General features: G+C 57.2%; 2 protein-coding genes across 2 annotated transcripts in view; one reads left to right on the top strand and one right to left on the bottom strand.

Moving 5' to 3' along the window:
* Nucleotides 1-6,525: 6,525 nt before the first annotated feature.
* On the bottom strand, nucleotides 6,526-13,710 carry STARD10 (StAR related lipid transfer domain containing 10). Its single transcript, XM_066208976.1, has 6 exons — nucleotides 13,430-13,710; nucleotides 9,301-9,448; nucleotides 8,983-9,086; nucleotides 8,691-8,808; nucleotides 7,937-7,989; nucleotides 6,526-7,861 (listed from the first exon to the last, which is right to left on the bottom strand). The coding sequence occupies exons 1-6, from the start codon at nucleotides 13,610-13,612 to the stop codon at nucleotides 7,634-7,636; spliced, it is 834 nt and encodes a 277-aa protein (XP_066065073.1). The 5' UTR covers nucleotides 13,613-13,710; the 3' UTR covers nucleotides 6,526-7,633.
* A 3,348-nt stretch (nucleotides 13,711-17,058) lies between these two features.
* The window catches only part of CLPB (ClpB family mitochondrial disaggregase), a 72,117-nt gene continuing 65,244 nt past the window's right edge, over nucleotides 17,059-23,931 (top strand). Inside the window, exons 1-2 of the mRNA XM_066208986.1 lie at nucleotides 17,059-17,737; nucleotides 18,588-18,639. Of these exons, the coding sequence (XP_066065083.1) occupies nucleotides 17,062-17,737; nucleotides 18,588-18,639 (728 nt within the window). The 5' untranslated portion in view covers nucleotides 17,059-17,061. The remainder of the gene's footprint in view (nucleotides 17,738-18,587; nucleotides 18,640-23,931) is intronic.

Consider the following 23,931-nt stretch of genomic DNA (forward strand, 5'->3'; position numbering starts at 1 on the left):
ACCCTTCACCCACTGCATTCCACCACTGCTCTCAGGGACGTGGGCTTCCCAACCCTCAGGTGGGGCACTAATGAGGGCTGGGCTTGTTAAGGAGCTGTGTATGCCATGGAGGCTATGGGCTCTGACTGGGAGTGAAAGGCAAGCATGCTGCCTTTACTGGCTCTGGCTTCCCCCAGGCAATCAGTTACCCCTAACAAGGTGCCAGGGATCGAGTAGTGTGACCAGGGCCATCAGTATGTCACTAACAGAGCTGCATTCAGCACCCAAGCACCAGGTAATAAAGTGGCGGCCATCCCACAGCTCTTCCCTGCCTGTTCCCTAAATGGCACCCAGGATAGTGGCCATGAGCCAGGAAAATCCAGCATAGGAGCCCTGTTGGGTGTCTGGCACCCGCTTGATTGATCTAGTTGCCATTGCAATTCCTCCTCCACTGTAGGCGAACCCTGCCTGCACTCCATGTTCCCCTTCCCCAGGTCTGTGGGCTCATTAATCAAGAAGAGCTAATTACCAGCACACGGTCCCTCGGCTCAGTAGAAAGAGGTGGCCAGCCTGCCTGTGGTCCAGCTGGTGCGGTGGAGGTTTGCCAAGGGGTCTCTGCTTGCCCTGGTACTTCCTCAAACGCCACCTCAGCAATGGGAACTTTCCGGAAAGCCGAGCAGAGTTCTGAGCTGGGATGTGGTGCAATAGCCAGCCCAGGCTCCAGCAGAGCTGTCAGGCCTCAGTGTGGTGATGCACCGACCACAAACGCCATGGGGGACAAGAAGGCCGGATCCTGAGATGGTGTGAGCCCTGGGTGACACAAGGACGGGGCAGGGCTTTCAGCAGGAGAGGAAGGAAGAGCCAGGCAGGGTGATCTCCGGGAAGCGAGAGCTCACCAGTACTGCAGCAGGAACCAGGTACCAAGGATGGGGCATTGTGGGGCAGCAGGACAAGCTGAGCTCTGGCCACTAAACCGAAAGGGACAAGCAGGCAGGTGGCTGCCATGTCCCACCACCCCAGAACCCCTGTGGACTCCCAGGGAGAGCAGTAAGCTGTAACCCACCAGGGTTCCTGTGGGCACAGGGGACAAAGCCGGGTGGCAGAAGGACCTGTGGGAACGGGGCTGGCCACCAGTGGGAAGGGGGTTTCTCAGCTGCCAAGCTCCAGCAGCACTGGGCAACCAGTCTTGCACCACAGTGATTTTTACCCTTTCCTGCCTAAATTAAGGAAGGATCCTCAGGCAAGGGCCCATGGCCAGCCAGAATGAAGCGAATGTCACCAGTGTCCCTGCTGGATCCAGGAGGTGAATGTGATGTCCCCAGTAGACCTGCCAGAGCTACCGCAGATTCCCCGCCCAGCTGGGAATTGAAGGCACCACATCCTCACTCCAAAACTGCCCAAGCAGAATCCTCAGCAAGCAGCGAATACCCCAAAGCAAACAAAGGGTCCCAGGACAGCACTCAGCACTCCACAGACCCCTTTCCCACCCAAACCCCTCCACACTCCACCTCAGTGCGTGCCCATCTGCTCAGCAGCACCCAAGGTCTTTCCTGGGAGGGTGAAGCTTTTTCATTTTCAAGATCTTCTCAGCCAAAGAAATTGCAAATGATATTCAACCCCCCCAGGCACTGTTCAGGGATCAAGTTCAGGCTTGCAGAATCACAATCCAGAGGTGGAATTGCTTCTCTGGAGCCTCCTCCCTCTGCCATGTGTTGCCATTTCCAGGTGGTTCATGTGAAGAAGCCAGAGGGTGCCCAGACCCCTGCTCGGGTGCCTGAGCACTTACACACACACACACACACACACACACACTAGGGTGTGTCCCGACATGGGAACTGCCCTGAGTCAGCTCTGTGTGCAGATGGAGGGTGTGCATGGAGGTGGAAGGTGGACAGTGATGAGGTGGGTGAGAAGTCAGGGACAAGAGGGCAGGAAAACTGTGAGTTCTTCATTTCCCCAAGGTCCCACCTGCATTCCCCTTCCTCCATGGAAGTAAAACCTGGGAAGGTGAAATATGTCTCAGGCTGTGGCACCAACAAACATGAGTTTCCCAGCATTCCCTTCCACAGCATTGCTGCCTGGCTCACAAAGCCAGCCAGGAAAGAGGCAAATACAACCAGAAATGGGCAAATCCAGACAAGGGGTAAATACATCTGGCAATGCTGTTGCTCCCCACTGAGTTCCACTGGAATGCTCTCAGCTCCTGACACACTTTATGGAAGCTGCCAGCAAACTAGGTCAGGAAGCCAAACCCCACATGCACAGCCACCCCAGAGGAGCCCCAATGTTCCAGAGTCTGGTGATGCTGGGGGGAGGGCTGTGCCAACAGCCTGGCTGCAGAGGATGGGTCCCTCATGGGTGCCCCTGGGAAGCATGGTACCTCCTTTGTCCATGAGAAATCAGCCCCATCACCCAACATCCAGCACTGAAACCACACAGGTCCCTGTTTCACTTTCCCATAAGTGGGAAGTGAAAGTGTCATGGGGAAGGGGTGACACCTCCAGCTGTGGATGGGGTGTCCCCTTTTCCAGCCCTGATACCCTCTCACCTCCTCTTCATGCTTGTTGGGGTGCAACTCCACCCCATGCACAGGCCCTGTCCCCAACAGCATGGTCACACTAAACCAGGGCTAACCCCGGGATCCCCCTGGCCACCACAGCGCTGCAGATAAGCCAAGCCAAGTCAAGTGATGCTGCAGCAGGGACAGAAGTACAGGGACCACCAACTGCAAGCACCCACCTCCATTACACAGCCAGGCTCTCCCTCACCTGTAGATTTGGGGAGCCCATCTGCAAAGCTTCCCCAGGCATTAACCCCCCCACGGCCACAGAGTCCTGCCACAGGAGCTGCATCACTCCTGCATGGGGGAGCATCACTCTCTGCCTCCCACAAGACGCCCCCAAAATTTCAAGGGCTCACCCACCCTGTTCTGAGGCTAAGTTCTGGAAGCAAATGCACCCTCAATATTGCTCTAAATATCCAAATCCCTGATGTCCTGGCTGTGGCCCATTATAATTCATCCCCAGTAGCTGCTGGAGCACCCCCAGAAAACCACCATCAGCTCATGGAGGAGCTTTCCTTGCTACCTTGCTCCCAGCACCCCAGAACAGCCACCCACTCCCAGCACTCAGCTCTGTGCCTCCAAAAATTGGCTTTTGGGGCTGAACCCACAAATTAAAATTTCTGCCCCTGCAATGGTGCTAGACCTAGGAACCCTCTGTGCTGGTGCTGCCCCTGGGCACCCCAAACACCAACCCGATGGCCCCAGCTGTGTAAAGGTGTCCTATGGAACCAGCTTGCCATTACTGGAGGACAAAGCAACCACGATCCCAGTTCCAGCTGCACAGCACTGGTAAAGCTCCAGGCCTCGTCAGACAGACTGGGAAGCAGTGAAGAAGAGGAGGAGGAAAGCAAGGGAAGCCCACTACCAGCATCACCCAGCATCTGGGTGCTATTGGTGGTAGTTGGTGTGGCACGGGCACTGCTGGCAGGGGCCCTGGCACAGCAGCAGCTGTCACTGTTTTTTGGCCATGAATGGGGACATGCCAGATCACCAGCAGAAAACAAATCTGCGAGCTTGGCCCTCAGGGTCCCCTTTTCCCATCTTCACCCCCAGCATTGGCAGCACAACCACCCAGTATCCCCCAACATGCCCCTCACCCCAACCAGGCAGTAGGATCCCTGCAGTGGCACAGGAATGAGGGCTATGAGCAATGCCAGGGCTCCCTAGAGTCTGGGACTGAGCTGGGTTGAGCTGGGGTCTGCTTAGGGGAGCTGCGATATACTGGAAGGGAACCGGGAAGGCTGAGGTTAAACTGGGGTTAAGCTGAGATGTGCTGGTGTTGAGCTGGGAAGTGTTGGGGTGAATTGGAATATACTGGGGAGGAGCTGGGATGTGCTGGGGGGGGGCTGGGGAGTACTAGTGATTAAACTGGGATGAACTGGGTTTGAGCTGGGATATGCTGAGGTGAACTGGGGTATACTGAGGTTCAGTGGGGGTGTGCTGGGAATGAGTTGGGGTCTGCTTGGGGCAGCTGGGGGGCACCTGGGAAATACCAAGGTTCAAATGGAGTGTACTGGGGTTGAACTGGAATTGAACTCGGGTGTGCTGGCAGTGGGCTAGAGTCTGCCAGAAGTGAACTGGGGTCTGCCAGGGGGAAGCTGGAGCATACTGGAATTGAACCAGGGTTGAGCTGGGATAGACTGGGACTGCGGTGGGGTATTCTGAGGGTGAACTGGAGCATATTGCGGTTGAGCTAAGGCGTGCTGAGAGCAAGCTGGGGCATACTGCAATTTGACTGGGGAGTACTGGGGCTGAGCTGGGGTATACTGGGGTTAATCTTGGGTATGAGTACCCCGATCCGGGGGGGGGGGGGGGGGGGGGGGCACGCAGCTGTTGCAGCTGAGCAGGGGAACAATCCATACTCCCCCCACCGCCCCAGCAGTCCCAGTATCCCCAGTGCCCTCCCAACCCAGCACGGTGTGCCCAGGGACCCGCAGAAGCATGTGGAAAGAAACACGACCTCCCCTAGGAGAGAAACCGCGGCTGAGGAGGTGAAGTGCCCTCCACTGCCCCCCGCCCAAGCTGGAGTTGCCCCTCCAGCCTCCCCTGGAGCACCCAGTACCTCCGTCCGGTGGCAGCGACGGCTCCCAGAGGATGCCGGGCGCTTCCCGGGGCGGGGGCACTCAGGGCCCCCGTTGCCAGGCCCAGGCTTGTTCCCGCACGGAGGTTTGGCTGCCTCATGGAAACAGGATTCAAGGGGAAGACTGCCAGGACTTTCCCCCAAAAAATAATAAATGGGTTGTGTGGGGGGTTCTTGCCTCCCCACACAATTCCCAAGGTCTTGGTGGGGGGTAAGAAGGAGAGTGGGAGGGCTTCGGGGCACAGAGGGGATGTGGGGTGTCCATGGCCAGCCCTCACGGCTGCCCAGCCCGGGACAATGGTCCTTTCATCCCGGCGCTCAGGGACCGGGACACGCTGGCTGCCTGCTCCGGGGGTGGGAAGGCTCCCCCGCGAGGCCACTCGCCCACGCGAGGCCATGGGCAGGAGGGGCCATGGCTCAGCCCCACAGTGAGGGTAGAGTGCTCGGTGGGGCTCAGCCAGGGAGACAGTGAGAAATACCCCAAAAAGCTCCTCTACTGCCTGCATCCTCTCTACTCCCAGAATTCCCACTCCCCCAGTCCATCACATCCCCCCCGCTCACTTATTCCACTCCCTGGAACCATCACATCCCCCACGTTATCCTACTCCCCAGAACCATCACATGCCCCTGCTCTCCTACCCTCAGATCCATCTGGGGGAGATACTCCCAGAGCCTTTGGCAGAGGGTAAGGGTGCCATGGCCTTACCCAATTTGGCGGGTGTCACACAACAAGGTGCTGAGACCCCAGGGGCCAACAGCAATGCCCAAGGCTCACCCCTGAAGGGCTGAAGCCTTGTAGTCCTTCCCAGGAGCATTTCAGGGATCACCCATATCAGTACCTGAGGATGTCCCCAGAACAGCCCTGAGATCACTGCCCCCTTCTACATAACCTACCTGAGCCCCAGCTCTTCTCAAACCCCCCAGCACCAGACATGTGCCAGAGCATATTCCACTTCCCTTTGTAGCCATCTTCTCTCTCCGGTACTGCAACTCTGGATCTTCGGCTGTACCTCTCAGAGCTGACAGACCAAAACCCTTCCCACAAGGGGCTTTACCCTGTCACCTGCCCTGCTACGTGTCCCCCCGGCTCCAGAACCGCTGCAGTATGTCCTGTATCCAGTTCAGCTCCATTTTCAACCTGCAAGGGGGGTGGTGGCTACGCTCCTTTTTAATTGGGTTCTATTTTTAATTGGGATCAGTGCAGGAGGGTGGGAGGGGGTGGAGGGCGTGGTGGGTGGAAATTAACAGGAGAAATGGGAAGCAAGTCCCTAGTGCTCACTCCAGCCCCCCAGGTGACAGAGACAACAGGCACAGAGAATGGCACATGCTGGACAACACCAGCCACCGAGACCCTGCTGGGGTGCAGAGAAGGGCTGGGGCCTGCTGAGGCGTTGGGGTGCCAGAACACTTGGAGGCCAGAAATGGGGTGCACAAGCAGCTTTGCCCCTGGGTGCACCCCAGCAGGAGACAAAAGTCCCAGGCCTCCACAAAGGGCCCACAATCCCTGTGAGAGTTAGCTGTTTCCCAGAATTCTCCTCCTGGAGAAGCCAGGATGTATCCTCACAGAGTGCCCCCAAAGTTCAGCACCCCATGTCTCCTCTCCCAGAGGTGGTTTTGGGGGAAATGTACTGGTGGTACTGGCTTGGCTGGGGCTGTGGGGAAAACAGGCTACAGGGGCGTATAGCCTCATCCCTAATTAGTGCCCAGTGGAAATCAGTTTAGGGGCTTCCCCATCACCCTCTGGTGGCATCACCATCACCCAGAGCCCTCCTAGAGGTCCCCACAACCCCTGAGGGTCTCACCAGCACCCACCATGAGCAGGAACCTCCTGCCTGAATGCACTATGGAGACAGGGATGGCTCCCAAAGGACTGACGTGGGACAGAGGCTGAGTCCCTCCCATGCCAGATTTAATTATTTTATTCCTAAATAATCAGCTCCAGTACAAGGTACAAAATCTCCCATCTCCATGTGGACCCCCAGAAAAGGAGGGAGCAGGAGCATGGCCAAAGACCAGCTTCCAAACCCCCAGTCAAGGCCTCAAATTCCAGTGGAGGAAGGGTTCAGGCACCCAGCTTGGAAAGGGTCCCCATCCTGGAAAGGCAAGGGAGAGGACAGGAGCCTTCCTAGACCCGCACAACATGTGGAGGTGCCAGGAGCCCCCCAAAGATGCTGGGAGCCCCCAGAGACACTCGGCACACCTGCAGGTGCGACCTTACCCGAAAGCCTCCCCCAAACAAACCTGAAGATGCTGAGAACCCATAAGACCCCCCCCAACATGAATGGAGATCCCAGGCTGCCAAAACACCCACCACAGCACATCTGGAGGTGCCATGAGCTCCTCAACTCCTCCCACATGCCTGAAGATAAGACCCCAATATCCCCTCCAACATGCTGGAGGTGCCAGGACCCTAGAAGCTTTCCCTCTACATGCTTGCAGATGCCAAAAAACCCCAAAGGCCCTCCTTCCCAGCATGCCAGGAGGTGCCAGGAGCCCCCCAAAACCCCTCTGCATGCCCAGAGGTGCAGGCAGGTGCCCAAGCACCCCCTGGGGATCTGCTGGGGGTGGTGATCCCATGGGTTGAAGGCAGTTCTGTTGGACCATAACAGAGATGGGGAGCAAGGATGGGGGACAGAGGAGGAGCGCAGTGGAAGGGTCTCCAGGGGTAAGGAGCAGGCACAGGGGCCCCCTTTTCCTCTGCCCCCCCCAAAGCTGAAGGGCACTTTGGGTTTGCCACCAATAGGGACAACATTGGTGTCCCACAAGGGCTAAGTGACCAGACAAACCCCAACTTCTCACCCTGCGGGACCCACTATGTCTCTGCTGTCCCCAGACAGGGGTACAACAACAGGAAGGTCCTCCTGAACCCAAAGTGGGGGTGCATGTGTACAGGTGTGTGAGATAGAGACACAAACCATGTTGGAAGTGGGGGGACAGGGAGAGGAGCCCCCGGGGAGGGTCATGTCAGGCTGTCCTTGCCAGGGGAACAAGGAGAGGAGCTCCCAGGGGAATCAGGTCAGGCTGTCCTCATCACTGCCCTCGCCACGGTCCTCCTTGCTCTCAGCCAGGGAGCTCTCATCAATGTTTTCCAGGGAATCCGCATGCTGGAGGGAGAGCTCAGAGAGTGCCAGGGCTGGGAGTCGGCTCTGCTCTGGGAACAGCCAGGGCTTGAAGTGAGGGTCATGCTTCTGCTTCCACTCAGGGTACTTGAGGCATGCCTTGTACATCTTCTTCATTGCCTGGGAGGAAGAGTGAGATGGGCACAGAGACCCCTTGCCCCCCACACCAGACCCACCACAGTGCCACAAACTCACCTTGGGGGCCAGGAACTGGGAGGATTTGTTCACCACCCACTTTGGTAAAGAACCTGGAGAGAAGGGAGGGGCAAGCTGGGAGTGGGACACCCAGCATCCCCCAGGTGCCTGTAAACCAGGACCCCCACACATGGGACCCCCATGGCACTCTCAGTGGGGACATGTGGCTGGAGAGAGGGAACAGGGTTTGATCCATACTGCTCTCCGCTTTTGCAGAGGTCAAAAACAGTGATTTCAGCATTTTGGGACCCTCTTCAACCCCCAAAAATGCAAGATTTCAAGAGAACAGGCCCAAGATGTTTCCTCCTGCCATTGCTCCATGCCTGGCTCTGGCTGAATCCCAAGATGCTCCTGCTGATGAGCCCTTCCAAGCCCACCTCAAGCATATCCACAGGTAATCCTGAACCCACCCCAAGTCCCCCCTGAGCTCAACCTGAGACTTCTTGAAGCCCTGCTGACCCTGCCCTGAAGTCCCAGACCCCCAACTGAATCCCCACTGAGCTACCCTGAGCCCCCACTGAGCCCCCCAAGCTACTCTTGAGCCCCCTCTGAGCCCAAAGCCCTCATTAAGCCCCAGTAGAGGCCACTCTGAACTCCCAATGAGCCTACACTGACAACTCATGAGACCTCCACCAAGCCCCGAGTTCCCCCAAGACCCCACTGCCCCTCCCCCCCCCCAAGCACACACACTGACACAAGGGAAGGACTCGAGAGTGCTGAGCACCAAGGCACAGAGCTGGGGGTCCTCTCTTACCTTTGGGGTCCACCTGTGCCAGGTACGTGATGGTGCAGCTCTTGGCACCCGTCCCCTCAATCAGGTAGCCTGTCTGGATGGAGACTGCCCGCACCATGTCCTTGCGGGGGGGATACTTCTATGGTGGGGAACAAGGAGAGAACATGAGTCAGTGGCAGGGCAGGAGGGGTACAGCAGGCACCAGCCATAAGCAGGGCTGTCTCGACCCCCTCAACTCTCCCGCCTGTCCCCCCAAGCTCTCAGTGAGCCCCAGTCCAGACCCACAGGACCCCTAGTGCCCCACTAAACTCACAGGATGCTTGACAGAGTAGTTCATGATGATGTAGTCAGAGCCCATGGGCAGCCAGGAGCGGAGTGTGACCACGTCCCGGTTCTTCAGGGGCTTGGGACACCTCCCTAGGGACAGCACCAGGTGGGATGTGAGACACCCACTTTCAAGTATGGGGTCCCCACCTGCCCATCAAATCCCCCCAAACCAGTATCCAGGCTCCTCCCTTCAATGCCAAACACCATGGATCCCCTGGATGCCAAACCCAGGGGTGGAGTGGTAACAGCCCTGGAGTTCAGCCCTCCCCCAGCACTGCCCAGATCCCCCCAGCCCCCTCCTCACAGGCGTAGTAGCCCACATCGGAGTTGGCCGTCAGCCTCCCGATGTCAAAGGTCTCGATGACATTGGTGTCCCACTTCTTGCGGTACTCGATGTCATGAAGCACGTCGTACAGTGTCTCCGCCGGCACGTCCCTGCACTCCATCCTGCACTGCAAGGCAGGGGGCATGAGAGATCTACCAGGGGCCCCCAGGGAGGGAGAGTGGACATGGGGACCCCTCGGCAGGAGGTCAACTGTGGGGACCCCCAATAGGATGGCAGTGGGGACCCTGTGGTGGGAGGATGGCCGTTGGGATGCCCAGATGGGAAGGTAGCTGTGGGGAACTCCTAAGAGGACAGCAGTGGGGACCCTCAGGCAGGAGGGAGACCCCAAAGTGTGAGTGGCTGTGGGGAACTCTGGGCGAGAGGGTGACCACGGGGACCCCCAAGTGGGAAGGCAGCTGTAGGAAGCCCCAGCAAGCAGGGGGGAGGTGCCTTCTCAGAGATTTTTTTTTTTTTTTAAAAATCAATGCAACCTCCTCCAAGAAGACCTGGATCCAACCCAGAGTCACCCTGTAGGACAGGCATGCAGGGCTTCAAGGCAATGTGGAGCTGAGTCCTGGGTATTAGGGGACCATGTTTCCCACCTGCCCTCCCATCACTGTGGATGTGCTCCCCCCAAATTGGCATCCCTGTACAGGGCAGCTAGGGGGAGCCAGTATGTGGGGCTGTGCCTGGTGCCTTGGGGCAGCATGGATCACACAGAAGGGGTTGGGGGGTGCAGAGTGGGGAGCTGCTCCATAACCACAGCAGCCAGACCTAGGGAGGCAAGGAGAATGGAGAAGATGAGGACAGCTACCCATGTAGCAGGGATGCCATCTGCCAAGGTCAGGGGTGCTGGAGCCAAGCATGGAGCAGGGAGAGCAGCCAGCAGCCTGTCCCTGGGAATGCCACTGGCTCCTATTTATCCCCAGGGATGGCACGAGCTCCTCTTGCCTCCCAGACCCTGCGGTTCAGGATTTAGGGGTGGCCCTGTTGCCCCAGCACACAGTACTAGAGACCCCAGCCCTGGGAAGGGGCACAGAAGCACCAGGAATAGGGCACAACCTCACATGGCCCCTTGCTGGGGCACAGCCATGGAGCCTGTTCCCTCACAGCACTCATCCTCAATCCCATCCTTGCCCCACAGAACCCAGCCCCACCCCCACAGTGCTCATCCTCAACCCCACAGATCCATCCCTGCCTCATGGAGTCTGCCCCCAACCCCACAGTGCTTATCCTCAATCTCAGAGACCCATCTGTGCTCCACAGAGCTGATCTCCAGCTCCTCCATTCACCCAAAAACTTGTCTGGGAGCAGCCACCCCTGCAGAGCAGTTTTGGGGAGAGCCTGCCTGGATGACTTGCTTGAAGAACCCCTGCTCCCACCTGCACCCAGGCCAGCCCAACACCATGCTCAGGTGTATTATTCCTAGAGCAGCAAGGCTGGTCAAGCCAGTAGTGCAGGACCTGCCCTGCAAGGTGACTTACATCCCGGGGGGTGCCAGGGAGGTTGCAGCAGGAGAGGGGATGGTGCCACCAGGGAAGCACCTGGAAATGCATGCCCCAACCCTGAGTCAATATTGACTAATAGGGTGAGGAGGAGGAGGAGCAAGAGGAGGTGGAGGAGGAAGAGATGAATTCCCCAGGGCTGGGGTTATGCTGTGCCTGAGGGAACCCAGAATGGGTGCCAGACTGTGGGACAGGTGCAAATCCAAAGGGGAGACCCACGACTGCTACCTGGGGGAGTGGTAAGGGCTGCAGCCACCAAGGGGGTCCCCAAGCTCAGCCTCATTGGTGGCTTCACCAACACCCCAGATCCTTCTGCTGCATCCTATAGGCTCCTGGCCATCCTTTGGGAACAGCTCATTTAGAGGGGAAACCACTGTCCCTGGGAGATCTGAGTTGGTGCCCAGGCACCAACTCACTGCCCCACTGGGTAGGATGGGGTTCCCCCAAACCGCAGCCAGTCCTAAGGCCACCAAATGTCTCACTGAGGAATCAGCCATGGCACCAACTTGTTCTCAGACTCCAGAAAACAGGTTAGACGGGAGCTGCATCCCTAATGGAGGGGGGCAGGGAGGAGGGGGCGGCAGCCTCAAAGACCTTCAGGTTCCACATAATTAGGCAAGGAATCCAAGATGAATTCAGGGGGAAACCAGCTCCTGGGAAGCTGCAGAGAATCCCCCAGCACCCATGCCCAGACGCTCAGTGTGAGGGGCAAACCCCTGGGCTGCACCTTGACATGCCAGGTCAGCAATGTCACATGTGTCCATCCCTACAAAATCCAGCAGGAGCATCACATCTGGATGGGATGGTGGACTTGGGTGCTGCTAGGGGCCATGGGGTGGCAACAAGGACTGTTACTCCACAGGATCTCCAGTTACCCAGTGGCACACAGGTGGAATCAACACAAGAACATCCAGCAGGACCCTTCCAAGCAGAATTTGCCCAGGAGGGCGTGGAAAGGGGCAGGACCTGGTTCAGGAAGCCGTGCAGGCAAAAGACAGCTCCAGGTGCTGTGGCGGGAGCAGCCGTGCCAGGACATCCTGGAGTGGGCTGGGTCCCTGCCATGCCAACGTGGCACACTGGGATTGTGGGACAGGCAGGGGATGCACCCTAACGTCACCTCAGTCTGGGGGATGTTTTGGGATACAACCCCCAAGAGCAAGCAGCAGGGCCAGGGGACATGAGGAGTTTGGGGAGGGAGGGGCGGGGGTGTCAGAATGCACTGTCCCACAGAACCATGCCCATGCCATCATGCCTGGATGCCACAGTGATGGACGCTCCACATCCCACCCACCTCTGTGGGGATGGGGTAGGGTGCAAGTCACACCAGTGACTCCCTACACCCCAGAGTCCACCCTCCCCCCTCCCAGGGTTCACTGTTGCCACCAGAGAACAACGGGGACCTGTTCCTGGGTCATGGCAGCCCAAACTCCTCCAACATGCTACGGTGGAAGCAGCCAAATGGTTCCATGACAGGAACCGGCACAGCCAGTGCCCGTGCCCTAGGGACAGGTTTCCCCAGCAGTGCCGGTGCCAACTGCTTGCACGGCTGCTGCAGAGCACTGTGTGAGCAGGCCGCGTCATCACTGCTGCCACTGTCACCACCACCGTCACCACCCGGGCCTGACACCACAGCAAGGGCAATGCCACCCATTACACCAGGACAGCTTCATGGAGGTGCCACCAGGGACTGGGACACCAGCCAGAGATTCCAGTGTAACTCCATCTAGACACGGCTCCTGTCTCAATTTATCCCTTGGAATCCCGGTGTCTCTGCTTTGCCAGAGGGTAGAGCCAGGATGAGCGTGCACCTGCCTGTGACAGCACACTGACACCAAGAGGGAAGGAACCCACGGGGAAATGCAGTGGGGACATAGGGAGCTCTGGGCAAGAGGGACAACCCCAGTGACAGCAGGCCAGTGGCTGCAGGCTCCAAGGAACAAGGAATCCCCCAAGCCCAGCCCTGGTGTGCAGCAAGCATGGGAGGTGTGTTCCCAATGGGTGAAGTGGGGAGATGCAGCACCCAGGACCATGGCCCCACACCCTGGGGGTTCCTGTTTGTCCCTGGCTGAGTCCTCAGTCCCCCCTGCACAGCCCTCAGGGATGCCTGCTTGTCCCTGACTCGGCCCTGGAATTGTTTGACTGGGGGTCCCCACTCCTCCCCAACTGCCCCCATTTGTCCTGGTGTGCCAGTTAACCCCACCTGTCCTGGGGTCCCTGCTGGCCATCGGGGGCCAGCTCGGCCAAGTCCCCACTCATCCCAAGGTGCTGCATCACCTGAGGAACCCCACTATTCCCTGAGATTCCTACTCACCCCTGGGTGGTGGTTCAAACCCCGAGTACCCACTCACTACGGGGTCCTCAGTCCCCATTCATTGTGGGGTCCCCGCTCCCTCCCCCCAAGCCCAAGGTGCAGCATCGCCCCAGGGTCCCTCCTGTCTCTGTGTCCCCCGCGAGGTCCCCGCGCCACCCTTTTGCCGCTGGATACCCCAATCCCGGGGGCATGCCGGGGTGGGGGAGAGGGGATCTCACCGTGGATCGGGGGTGCCCAGGGTGGGTGGGGATGTCTCACCGTGTACCAGGGTGTGCCAGGCGGGAGGTCTCACCTTGATCTTGTGGAGGGCGCGCTCGGGCTCCAGCAGCTGCACCCAGACCCCCACCCCGCCCTTGCTGTAGGTGAGGCTCCAGCCGCTCTCCGACTCGCACTGCGCCCGGAACGCCCCGAAGTCCCGGTCGTCGGGGATCTGCACGCTGTCGCGACCCGACATGCCGCCCTCGTGACCCGACATGGCCCCGGAACGCCCCCACTCCGCCGGTGCCGGTGCCGCGGGAGGCGCCAGCCCCTACGGCGGCATTGCAGGGCGCGGGGCGCGATGGAACCGGCAGAGGCGGGACGGGGGCGGGACCGGGAAGGCGGGACGGGGCCGGGGCCGGGGCGGGAAGCACCCAGGGGCGGGATCCGGGGAGACCTGGGGGAAAACTGGGGGGAGCTCCGTGAGAGGGGAGCGGAAGCACCGCGAGGGAGGAGTTTGGGGCATTTCGGTGGGGGGGGGGGGGGGGGGTTTACACTGGGAGAAACAGCGGGGAGGAGGCGGGAGGAAAACGGGAATGTTGAAGCAGAAACCGGGAGGACCAGGTGGGAACCTGGAGCACCGGGAGCGGGAAACTGGGAGCACTGGGGGGAAGGGCAGTGCGTGGCAGAGGGAAGCAGCCCAGGTTGGCGGGGTCCCGGGAGCGGCTGGAGGACACAGGTGCAGAGAGTTGTGGCACTTGCAGGGACACCTGCACTGTGCATCAGGGAAGGTTTAGGTTGGATATTGGGAACATTGCTTCACTGAAACGGTTACCCAGCCCTGGTACTGGTGGAGTCCCCATCTCTGGAGGAATTTAAAAAAACATGCAGATGTGGCACGTGGGGACATGGGTTAGTAGTGGCCTTGAAAGTACTGTGGGAGTGGTTGCACTCAATGGTCTCAGCGGGCTTTTCCAACCCAAATCATTCCATAATTCCAGCTGGAGTAGGAGGGGACACAAGTGCAGGACAGAGACCCTCAGCCACTCTTCAGGCTGCAGGCCACCCTGATGTGCCACTGTCACTGTGAGCCCATGCCGTGTACCCATGCAGTACATAAGCATTATCCATCCTTTGTGCCGATGCTGGGCCTTGCCACGGCATCCCCACGGTACCGTGGCCAGGAGCAGGTGGGCATGCTGCCATTGGCATTGCTGACTAGGATGTTATTTTTGGAAGAGCTCAGACTCTGGCTCCCATCCAGCTCTGAAAATGTTGCTGACTCAGGATTTTTTTCTTTCCACTTGGGAACACCGAGGAACCCTCTTCCAGCTCTCATGAATAACTGTGTAAATGATGACAGAGCAGTGTGGCTTGTACCTAGAATGGCAAAGCAAAGCCTGTCTCAGCAGCAGGTATGTGGGACCGAGCCTCTTATCCAGGATGAGGCCCTTTCCAGGGATGCAATAGATGGAGGGATAGGAGAGCACAGGGATGTTACCATGCTCAGCACCTGTGAGGAGAGAGGGACCTGGCATCACAGGGCTCACCATGCCACACCACTACTCCCAGCATCTTCACCTGGGAAAAGGAGCCAAAGGAATCTCTGGCATCCTATCCCACTGGCAGTGGATGGCTGGGGATAGGGTGCTGTGGCTGGTGTGGGGGGACCCTCTCCCCTCAACGTTCTCTCTCTGCCCTTTCTGGCAGCTCTGCTGTGGAAGCCTGGGCTCTTCCCACCTTGTCTCCAGGGAAGACAAAAGGTGAAAGCCATCACACTACATCCCTTCCCAGCCCCTAGCAGTCCTGGTGCTGGAAGCAGGAGCTTGCATATTCCCAGCCAGCCCAGCCATGTGGCACCACATGCCATTCCCAGTCTGGAGCACAGATGGCATGGGAGTCATAGCGTAGAGAGGAGAGGCTGGGGAAATGGGGTATCTGGGCTGGAGGAGCCGGGGAGCTGGGGAAACTGCACTGGGGAACTGGGGGAACTGGGGGAACTGGGCTGTTGGAGCTGGGAAAAGTGGGGGAGCTAGGCTGGAGAAGCCAATGAGCTGGGCTGGCAAGCATGGTGGGAGGAGCTGGGGAGCTCGAGAAACTGGGCTGGGTACCTAAGGGAACTGGGCTGTTGGAGCTGGAAGAACTGGACTGAACAACTGAGCAAGGAGAGCCAGCAGTCAGTCTGGGGAAGCTGGGCTGGGGAATAGGGAGCACTGGGCTGATCAAACTGGTAGAACTAGGCTGCGCAACTAGAAGCACTGGGTTAATGGAGTTGGGAAACTGAGAGCACTGAGCTGATGGAGCTGGGCAAGCTGGGCTGGGGAAGTGGAAGCACTGAGCTGATGGAGTTGGGGGAGCTGGGCTGGGGAACTGGGAACACTGAGCTGATGGAGCTAGGGGAAGTGGACTGGGGAACTGGGAGCACTGGGCTTTTGGTAACAACTCCCAATCCCGCTGGCCCCAGTCTGGGTGCAGAAATGCCCATTTCTGACACTCTCCCCCACACTCCTGGGTCTTTCCTGGCTCCTGATCCTTATTCCTGTTCCACCATCCCACATCTGCTAGCAGTCTGCAGAACTAAATCCAGGAATCAGTAATTCAGGCAATAAACCCAAGTCTTCTAATTTTTTTTTTTTTATCAGATCCCTAAAATGCATCTAGCAGCTCTGTTTAATCCAGGAGTTTGTGGGACCCTGTGGAAGCGCGGGAGTGATGGTGGGATGGCAAACTGGGCAAACAGCTGCTGGGATAATGGGGGAATTGGAGTGAAGCAGGTGTAATGGGAATTGCTGGTGGCAAATCTTGGGGTGGGAAAGGACTATGGGCAACTTTGGAGGACAGCTTTCATACACACTTGTGCACTCACATACATATGCGTGTTCACGCAGGTGCCCACACAGGCATCCCCCAGAGGCATCTACTCTCATCCCGGCCTGCAGCAGATGCTCAGGATTCATGCCACCACATGTGCAAGTCCTGCCTGTGGGTACACGTGCTGCACATGTGTGTGCACAGCTGCACGGAGGATGTGTATACAGGAGAGCATGTGTGTGCCCAGGTGTGCACAAGTTCCTGTGTGCACGTGTGGCATTGCATGTGTGCATGTAGAAACACCTCTGTGTGTGCGAGTGCACAAATGCTTGTGTGCACCCCTGTGTGTGAGGTGTATGAATGCTCCTGTGTGCATGTGAGTACGTGTGTGCCCGTGTGCGCGTCCATGCATGTGTGAGTGCAGGTGTGTCGATGTGTGACGTGGGATATGTGTGTGGTGTTTGATGTGGTGTGTGATGTGTGTTTGGTGTGCGTGCACGTGTGTTCGTGCACGTGCGTGTCCCTCCGTGCACGCCCGCGCGCGCGACCCCTCTGTGTAACACACGGGCGCGCCTGGGCGGGTCTCGAGCCTCTACCCCTCCGCCCCGCCCCGTCCCGCCCCTGTATGCGGCCCCTGCCGGAGCCGGCCAGACACCTCGCTGCGTGTCCCCCGCAGCCGACGCTGGTTTCCCGGCATGCCCCGGGAAGGTCGCGCCGCGGCGCCTCCTGGGGGTTGTAGTCCGGGGCGGCGGAAAAGCGCGCCGCAGAGCGCTGTGGGGACTATATTTCCCGGCAAGCCTTGCGCCCCCCTCCGCCTCAAGTTCCGCCGGCCGGCAGCCGCCATCTCGGTCTAGAGGCCTCAGCCACGGGGGGGGGGTAAGGTGCGAGCTGCGCAGCGGGAGGAGCGAGGGGACTATGCTGGCCTCTCTGGCGTTCCACCCGCTGCCCCAGGGGCTGGCGCGGCTCCTCCAAGCGCGGCCATGGTGGTCGCCGTCACGTGCGACCTACGGGACTGCTGCGGCGGCTGTGGCTGAGGGGGCCGGGGCCGCCCGACCGCGGCTGCTCCCGGTATTGGCCGCCATGGGGCGCCGTGAGCTCGCGACGACGCCAAGAGCGAGGCTGCCATGGTGGATCGCTGCCTGTAGAGGGCGACAGAGGGGCCGGGGGGGGGAGCCCCCCGGAGAGGGGCTGGTCCCCGGGGGCTCTCCGCTAGCTATTCTGCCAGGCCCCGCTTCACCAATGGGACCAGGCTCAGGGGGCTCTCCCGTAGTTAATGGGCCAGGCCTAAATAGGACCACCACAGCGGAGAGGCCAGGGCTGCCTCTTCCAGGCCTGGCCCCACTGCAGACCCCCCGGCCACCTGCCACCGGCCTGGCCAGCACTGGCTGCCTTGTCCAAGGAACACCGTCCAACCTCATGGCATCCCTCAGAGAGCCGACGCCGTGGCCCTCAGTTGCAGAGCAGCACTGCTGTCATGCAGGAGACCCTGGCGGGTATCATAGTGAAGCTGGGAGCTGCTCTCCAGGAGCAGGGCTGCCTGCCCTCATCGCTGCGCTGGCTTACTGCTACCTGCGGGACCGCCTGTCCAAGGGTGACTATCGCTGCTGGGGCCGGCCCCGGGGCGGGAGGAGTGGGATGCAGGACAGAGTCCTGTGCCCACTGGGAGGGGATGTGGGGTCCCTCCATGGGAATGGAACCTGGCTGCTGGCTGTGACCTGGGAAGCTCTCCAGGGAAGGGGTTCTCCTTAATGCTTTAGTGCATAAAGGGGCTCCAAAAGAGCTACAGAGAGACTTTGGACATGGGTCTGGAGAGACAGGATAAGGGGGAATGGTTTCTCACTGACTGGGTTCTTCCAACCCTGAGGACAGGCTTAGGTGGAATACTGGGAAGAAATTCTTTCCTGTGAGGGTAGTGAGGCCCTGGCACAGGTTGCCCAGAGAAACTGTGGCTTCCCTATCCCTTGAAAGTATTCATGGATTTGTTGGACAAGGCTGGGAGCAACTTGGTCTGGTATGAGTCGTCCCTTCTCACGGCAGAGAGGTGGAATGAGAGAAGCTTTAAGTTCCCTCCCAACCCAAACCATCACTTACCCAACCTCCCAGAGCTGGGTGCTGTCCTTCCCTTCTCTAGCCAGAGGGTGTCATTCTGACTCTGTGGTAGGATCACTGCTGTGGTGTCTGGGAACCTCTGACTGAGGCTGACACCTTGAGGTGACAGTGTCCACTGCCCTGGGATGCCTGCTGCATCTGCAGCCCCCTGTTCTCAGGGTGTGTGATGGAGGTCTGGAGTCAGTCACCAAGACAGCAAGGAGTTTTAGGTAACCTGCTCACAGGAATAGGCTCTTGCTCACTAGGGTGGCCAGTGAGAGTTCTGAGCTGCAGCAGCGATGTCCATGTGTGTCCTCCATGCTAACTCCCTCTCCCTTCTTTCTGCATTTCAGAGGATGCTCTTCTGGAAGCTGCAAAGATTAACAACGTTTCAGAAGTCAACAGGTGAGCAGGGTTCTGAGATGTAAGAGCAGTGTGCCAAGGGCTAGGAAGGCGGGAAAACCCTGTCATGGGGAAGGAAGGGGCTGGCTGCTCCCAGCCCCCATGGGGTGCTCCCCTCACCCTCTCAGATCTAGAGTGGGTGGGGAGAGATGGGGAGCACCATTACTTGTTGAGTAGGAGGTGGATCACGGATCCTTGTGCTGAGAGGGGACAGTGTGAGGCCGTACTGTGCAGATGTGGATGTACCTCTGTGAGTGACACCCTGCAGACACTCATTTGTGGGGGTGTATCTCTGAACAAGCAGCCCTTGTGGGTTCCTCAGCCTGAGCAAGGAGTTCTCCAGGGGTCTTTTGTCCCACAAGAAGCACAGGAGAGAGCTCCACCCACCCAAGGAAGTCAGGGAAATGAGTGGTTGGGTGACCAAAGATATAGCTGTTAGGGAGTGAAGCACCTCCAGAGCTCCTGTCCCATGGCAGCAGGCTTTTTGTCACAGTTGACTGTGCCTGCCCCATTGAGGTGGTGCCATGGCACCTTTCAGGTCTATCTGGCAGCATTACATTCCCTCATGTGGTAACAATGTTTGTCAGGCTCAGCATGTCCCCAGGAGGCATTTACTTTCTGCAGCCAAACCTCCAGGGAGGGACTCAAAGGTTCCCAGGATGGTTTGTGAGCAGCAGTTCCATGTCACTGGCCAATTGCTGCACCCAGTGCCAGGGACAGGGTATGGGACTGTGAGAGGAAAGCAGGTCTCCCCTAAAGCAGGAAGAGAAGTGCAAGAACCTTGGAACTGCTTCTTGAACAGATCCTGGCGCTCCTATGTGGTCTCTCTCAGAATCCAAAGATTCCCAAGAGCTGCCCTCAGCCAGGAATTCAGACTTTTTGGCAGCCTGGCAGCTTGTGTAGGATGGGAAGAGACATTGCTGCTCTCCTGGGTACATAACACACACTGTCTCTGACTGAGATATTCCACCCAGCACAGGCACCTGGGGAAGTAGGAGCTGCTGTCCCTGTGTGGAAGCAAAGGGAAGAGAAGGATAGGAGAGGGAGAGGAGAGTCCTCTTGGCCTGCAGCTAGGGGATGTTCCATCCAGTTTCCAGGGTCTTGGATGAAGCATTCTGGCTCTGCTACACCCCAGGGCTGAGATCTGGCCTAGATCAAGGACCAAAGAGGATATTGGTGTGCAGCTAATTGGCACATGTGTTCTGCTGCTTGTAATTGCAGGAAGCTGCTGTTAGGGATGTCTGGGTGATTTGTGAACCTGGTCAGGCAGAACAGCAAGAGGGATGTTCTGTGCTCCAGCTGGGCAGGGCAGGGCTGATGGCTGTACACCATCCTGCTGGGCTGCATGTCTGCAGCTTCTCCCTTTGTTTCTGTGCTCTGTCACAGAACCATTTGTGTTGGAGAAGCCTTCTGAGATCACTGAGTCCAACCATTCCCCCAGCACTGCCGAGCCCACCACTAAACCGTGTCTCCAAGTGCCACATCTGCATGTCAGATGTAGATGTGGCACTACATTAAATCCCTCCAGGGATGGGGACTGCACCACTGCCCTGAACAGCCTGTACCAGGGCTTGACGGCCTTTTTTCCATGTAGAAATTTTGCCAAACATACAACCTAAACCTTCCATAGCACAGCTTGAGACTCTTTCCTCTCATCCAGTCACTTGTTACCTGTGAGAATAGCCTGACCCCCACCTGGCTACACCCTCCTTTCCGAGAGTTGTACAGAGTGAAAAAGGTCCCCCCAAGCCTCTTTTTCTCCAGGCTGACTCCCCCCAGTTCTCTCAGCCACTCATCATCAGCCCCTTTGGTCCAGACCCTTCAGCAGCTCCACTGTCCTTCTCTGGACACACTCCAGCACCTCCATGTCTTTCTAGTCATGAGGAGCCTAGCACTGCACACAGGATTTGAGGTACCTAATCCATGCCCAGTGCAAGGGAACAAGGATCCACCTTGGGCTTGCTGGCCACACTGTAGCTGATACAAGTCACGGTATTATTTGCATTCTTGCCCACTTGGGCGCACCTGGCTTATGTTCAGCTGCTGTCAGCCAGCACCCCCAGGGCCTTTCCTGCTGTGCACTTTCCAGCCACTCTGCTCCCAGCCTATATATCTGCACAGGGTTGTGGTGACCCAGGTGCAGGACCCAGCAGTTGATCTTATTGAACCTCATACAAGTGGCCTCAACCCATCAAGCCAGCCTGTCCAGATCCCTCTGCAAAGGCTCTCCAGGGCCTGCCTTCCCATCCTGTTCCCTGGGGGGCTGGCAGCCCTCCCACTGTTTGAAGCTTTGTGCCTAACTCTGCTTGGCACGTGCTTTTTGCTTGTGCGAAAAGCATGAATGGTGAAAACTACTGACTTGCCCTGCTGCAGGCAGTTTCAGCCTCAAACATGATGAGAGGACTGGAGCATCCCTCTTACAAGGAAAGACTCAGGGAGATGGGGCCAGTCAGCCTCAAGAAAAGATGACTTGAGAGGGGAACTCATCCTTGTCTGTCAGTGTCTGCATGGAGGTAGTCAGAGGATTGACCAGGTTCTGCTCAAGACTGCCCAGCAATGGGACAAGAGGCATCAGGAGAAACTGGTGCACAGGAAGTTCCATCTCAATATGAGAAAGAACCTTGTACTCTGAGTGTGACAGCACTGGAACAGCCTGCCCAGAGAGTCTGTGGAATCTTCTTCCTTGGGGATATTCAAACCCCTCTTGGACATGATGGAGCAGTGTTTTCCTCAGCCTGTGCAACTGTGACTCATGGAGACACAGAGCATGTGTCAGATGCCTGTTATCAGCCTCATTCATAACAGCAGGCAGCCACTCACATCTGTGTGGTAATGAGATCTGGAGCTGACCAGGTGCTCTCCTGCTCTCACAGAGATCCAGACGGACATGGCAGTGGGGCAGGAAGCTCCACGTCAGTGTCTGCAGCTGTGTCTCCTCTTCCCAAGCTGATTTTTTAGGTGGAGGAGATGCAGAAACAGCTAAGTCAGGTTTGATTGCCGCAAACAGTGATCTCTCCATTTTCAAAAAGCACCACTCATCTTGGCTCTGACTCATCACAGTTCTGCCTCCTCCAGACTGTGCTTGTCTCTTCTCCCTTGTTTGTAAGCAGCACAGCTCATTGAGCAAGACTTCCCCCATCTCTGTCCCTGGAAGTGTTCAAGGCCAGGTTGGACAGGGCTTAGAGCATCTGATCTAGTGGAAGGTGTTCCTGCCTATGGGAGGGAGTAGGAACAAGTTGATCTTTAAGATCTTTCCCAACTGTAACCCTTTCAATTCTCTCTAGTTTCGGGGGTGTACTGGGGGTACAGCAGCACTTTTTGTTCGATTCCTGGCTCAAGGGTTCATTAAAGAATTCAGAGACTGCATTTGAATTCAGAGACTGGGTAGAAAAACCCTCTGTAGAGAGTCAGGCTCGTCTTACCTGGAGCATCAGATCGTTGACAGGCACCGTGTGGGTGAGGTGGGCCTTTATGGGAGCCGGTATCCCATGTTGTACCTGTTGAAGCATTTTCTCTCACAGAATAATTGTGAGTGTCATGACAGGCTCAAGGGACACCTGGATGCTTTGTAGGGTGAGCAGAAGAGTCATGTCGTTATGCTCCTGGAGCATAATGTCCTCTGGCCACTAGCCATCATGTGCCTTAAATCAGTCCTGAACAGCTGGACACATCTTCAGCAGTGGTAGTGAGGGCAGGTTGGAGACAGAATTAGGAGATTATTTATAATTACGTTTATTTCCATTGCTCCATGTTTATATGATAGTGAGCCTGCATTTGTCTGTGTGTATCTGAGTTACAGACACCTAGGGTTTTTAGGATAAAAAGATGTTTATCATGTAAACATCCCCTTTAATCTTTTCTCCTGAATTACCAAATTATCCAGGACTAGGTTTCAGTGGAAGTTTTGTTACTGGTTATTGAGTTTAGTTTGGCCTGCAGCTACGGAAATTCAGAGCAGATAAAACAGCCCAGATTTCTTCATGCTGGCAATGAAGTTTTGGGGGAGACCTGTGTGTGCTGTGCTTTCTTGTACTAGATAGCTGGAAAACTGCCCCTTTTTATCTGCTTCTTGGTGTATTTTGTTCTCCCAGGATTATTTGGGTTTGCACACTGAGTCACAGAGCAGTGTCACTGCAGTCAGCACCAAGCCAGCCATGGGAGACAGGAGATCTCACGCTTCTTTCCAAAATAACTTTAAAGTGCCTAAATCCCAGATCCTTTTCTCTGGAAGCAGACACCAACACACCTGGATGTATGGGAATTACTGTATGTCTGGAATATGTCTGGGAACCATCATAGGGTTAATTCCAGTTAGTGGCGTTGTTTATCAGCAGGGCTGAGTGCAGGGCAGCCTCCTGAGCAGCTCTGGGTTTGGAGGAGAAGCAGTCCACCAGCATAGATGAAGCTCCAGGGAGAGCAATTATTCCACTTTTCCTCACAGCTCAGAAGTTGAGGTACACCTTGGAAGATGTCAGGCAACAGGTTAAAAACATGCCAAGTGCTTGCTTATACCACACATAAACTGAATGTTATTGGATGTGAGGGAGTCTGACGCTTGAGTTCAGACCTGCGCAGAGTGAGTCGAGCAGGTAACACATGCCTCCTCCAGTGGAAATAGACTGTCAGAAGTTGGTGTATTATGCTCAAATTCCTCTGCAAACAGTGATGACTCATTTCGCACTTAAGCTGCTGGCCTCTGCCAGAGCAGGCTGGCAGGCTGGCACACAGCTCAGCTATTGCATTGTGGTGACTGAACTGGGGCTACTCCATGTAACGTTTCACATTCTCTTCCAAACCTGGCGATGCCAACTGTCAAATCACAGAAGGATTTGGGTTGGAGGGGACCTTGAAGCTCATCCAGTTCCAGCCCCCTGCATGGGCAGGGACATCTTCCTCTAATCTGGATTGCTCCAAGCCCCGTCCAAGCTGGTTTTGAGCACTTACAGGCACGGAGCAGCTACAGCTACTCACATGTCTGTATTAGCCTTTTCATCCTTGGGTTGTACCTCTTTGACTTTTCCCAATCCATGTGCTCTCACCCATGGTTGTTTTGCCCACCCTCTGTGCCCCCAGACCTGCCATTGGCCTCCCTGCATGGACTGTTTGTGGTGGCAGGGCTAGGGTTACCAGGATTCCTCCAGGATCCCCCATGTCCTGGGAGCAGCTTTCCTGCCTTGAGAGCTGCAGAGAAATGCTGTTCCTCTCCCCCTTCCCTTCCCTTCCCTTCCCTTCCCTTCCCTTCCCTTCCCTTCCCTTCCCTTCCCTTCCCTTCCCTTCCCTTCCCTTCCCTTCCCT

Source organism: Chamaea fasciata, unplaced genomic scaffold, assembly GCF_029207755.1.
Source record: "Chamaea fasciata isolate MVZ Bird 193981 ecotype frontalis unplaced genomic scaffold, bChaFas1.0.hap1 SCAF_2, whole genome shotgun sequence".
NCBI classification, from domain to species: domain Eukaryota; kingdom Metazoa; phylum Chordata; class Aves; order Passeriformes; family Sylviidae; genus Chamaea; species Chamaea fasciata.

Excerpts from the sequence above, each read along its gene's own strand:
- STARD10 (XM_066208976.1), bottom strand. The coding sequence starts at position 13,612 with ATGTCGGGTCACGAGGGCGGCATGTCGGGTCGCGACAGCGTGCAGATC. Across the intron at positions 9,449-13,429 it reads GCGCCCTCCACAAGATCAAG|TGCAGGATGGAGTGCAGGGA; the intron begins GTGAGACCTCCC and ends CCTGCCTTGCAG. Across the intron at positions 9,087-9,300 it reads CGATGTGGGCTACTACGCCT|GGAGGTGTCCCAAGCCCCTG; the intron begins GTGAGGAGGGGG and ends TGCTGTCCCTAG.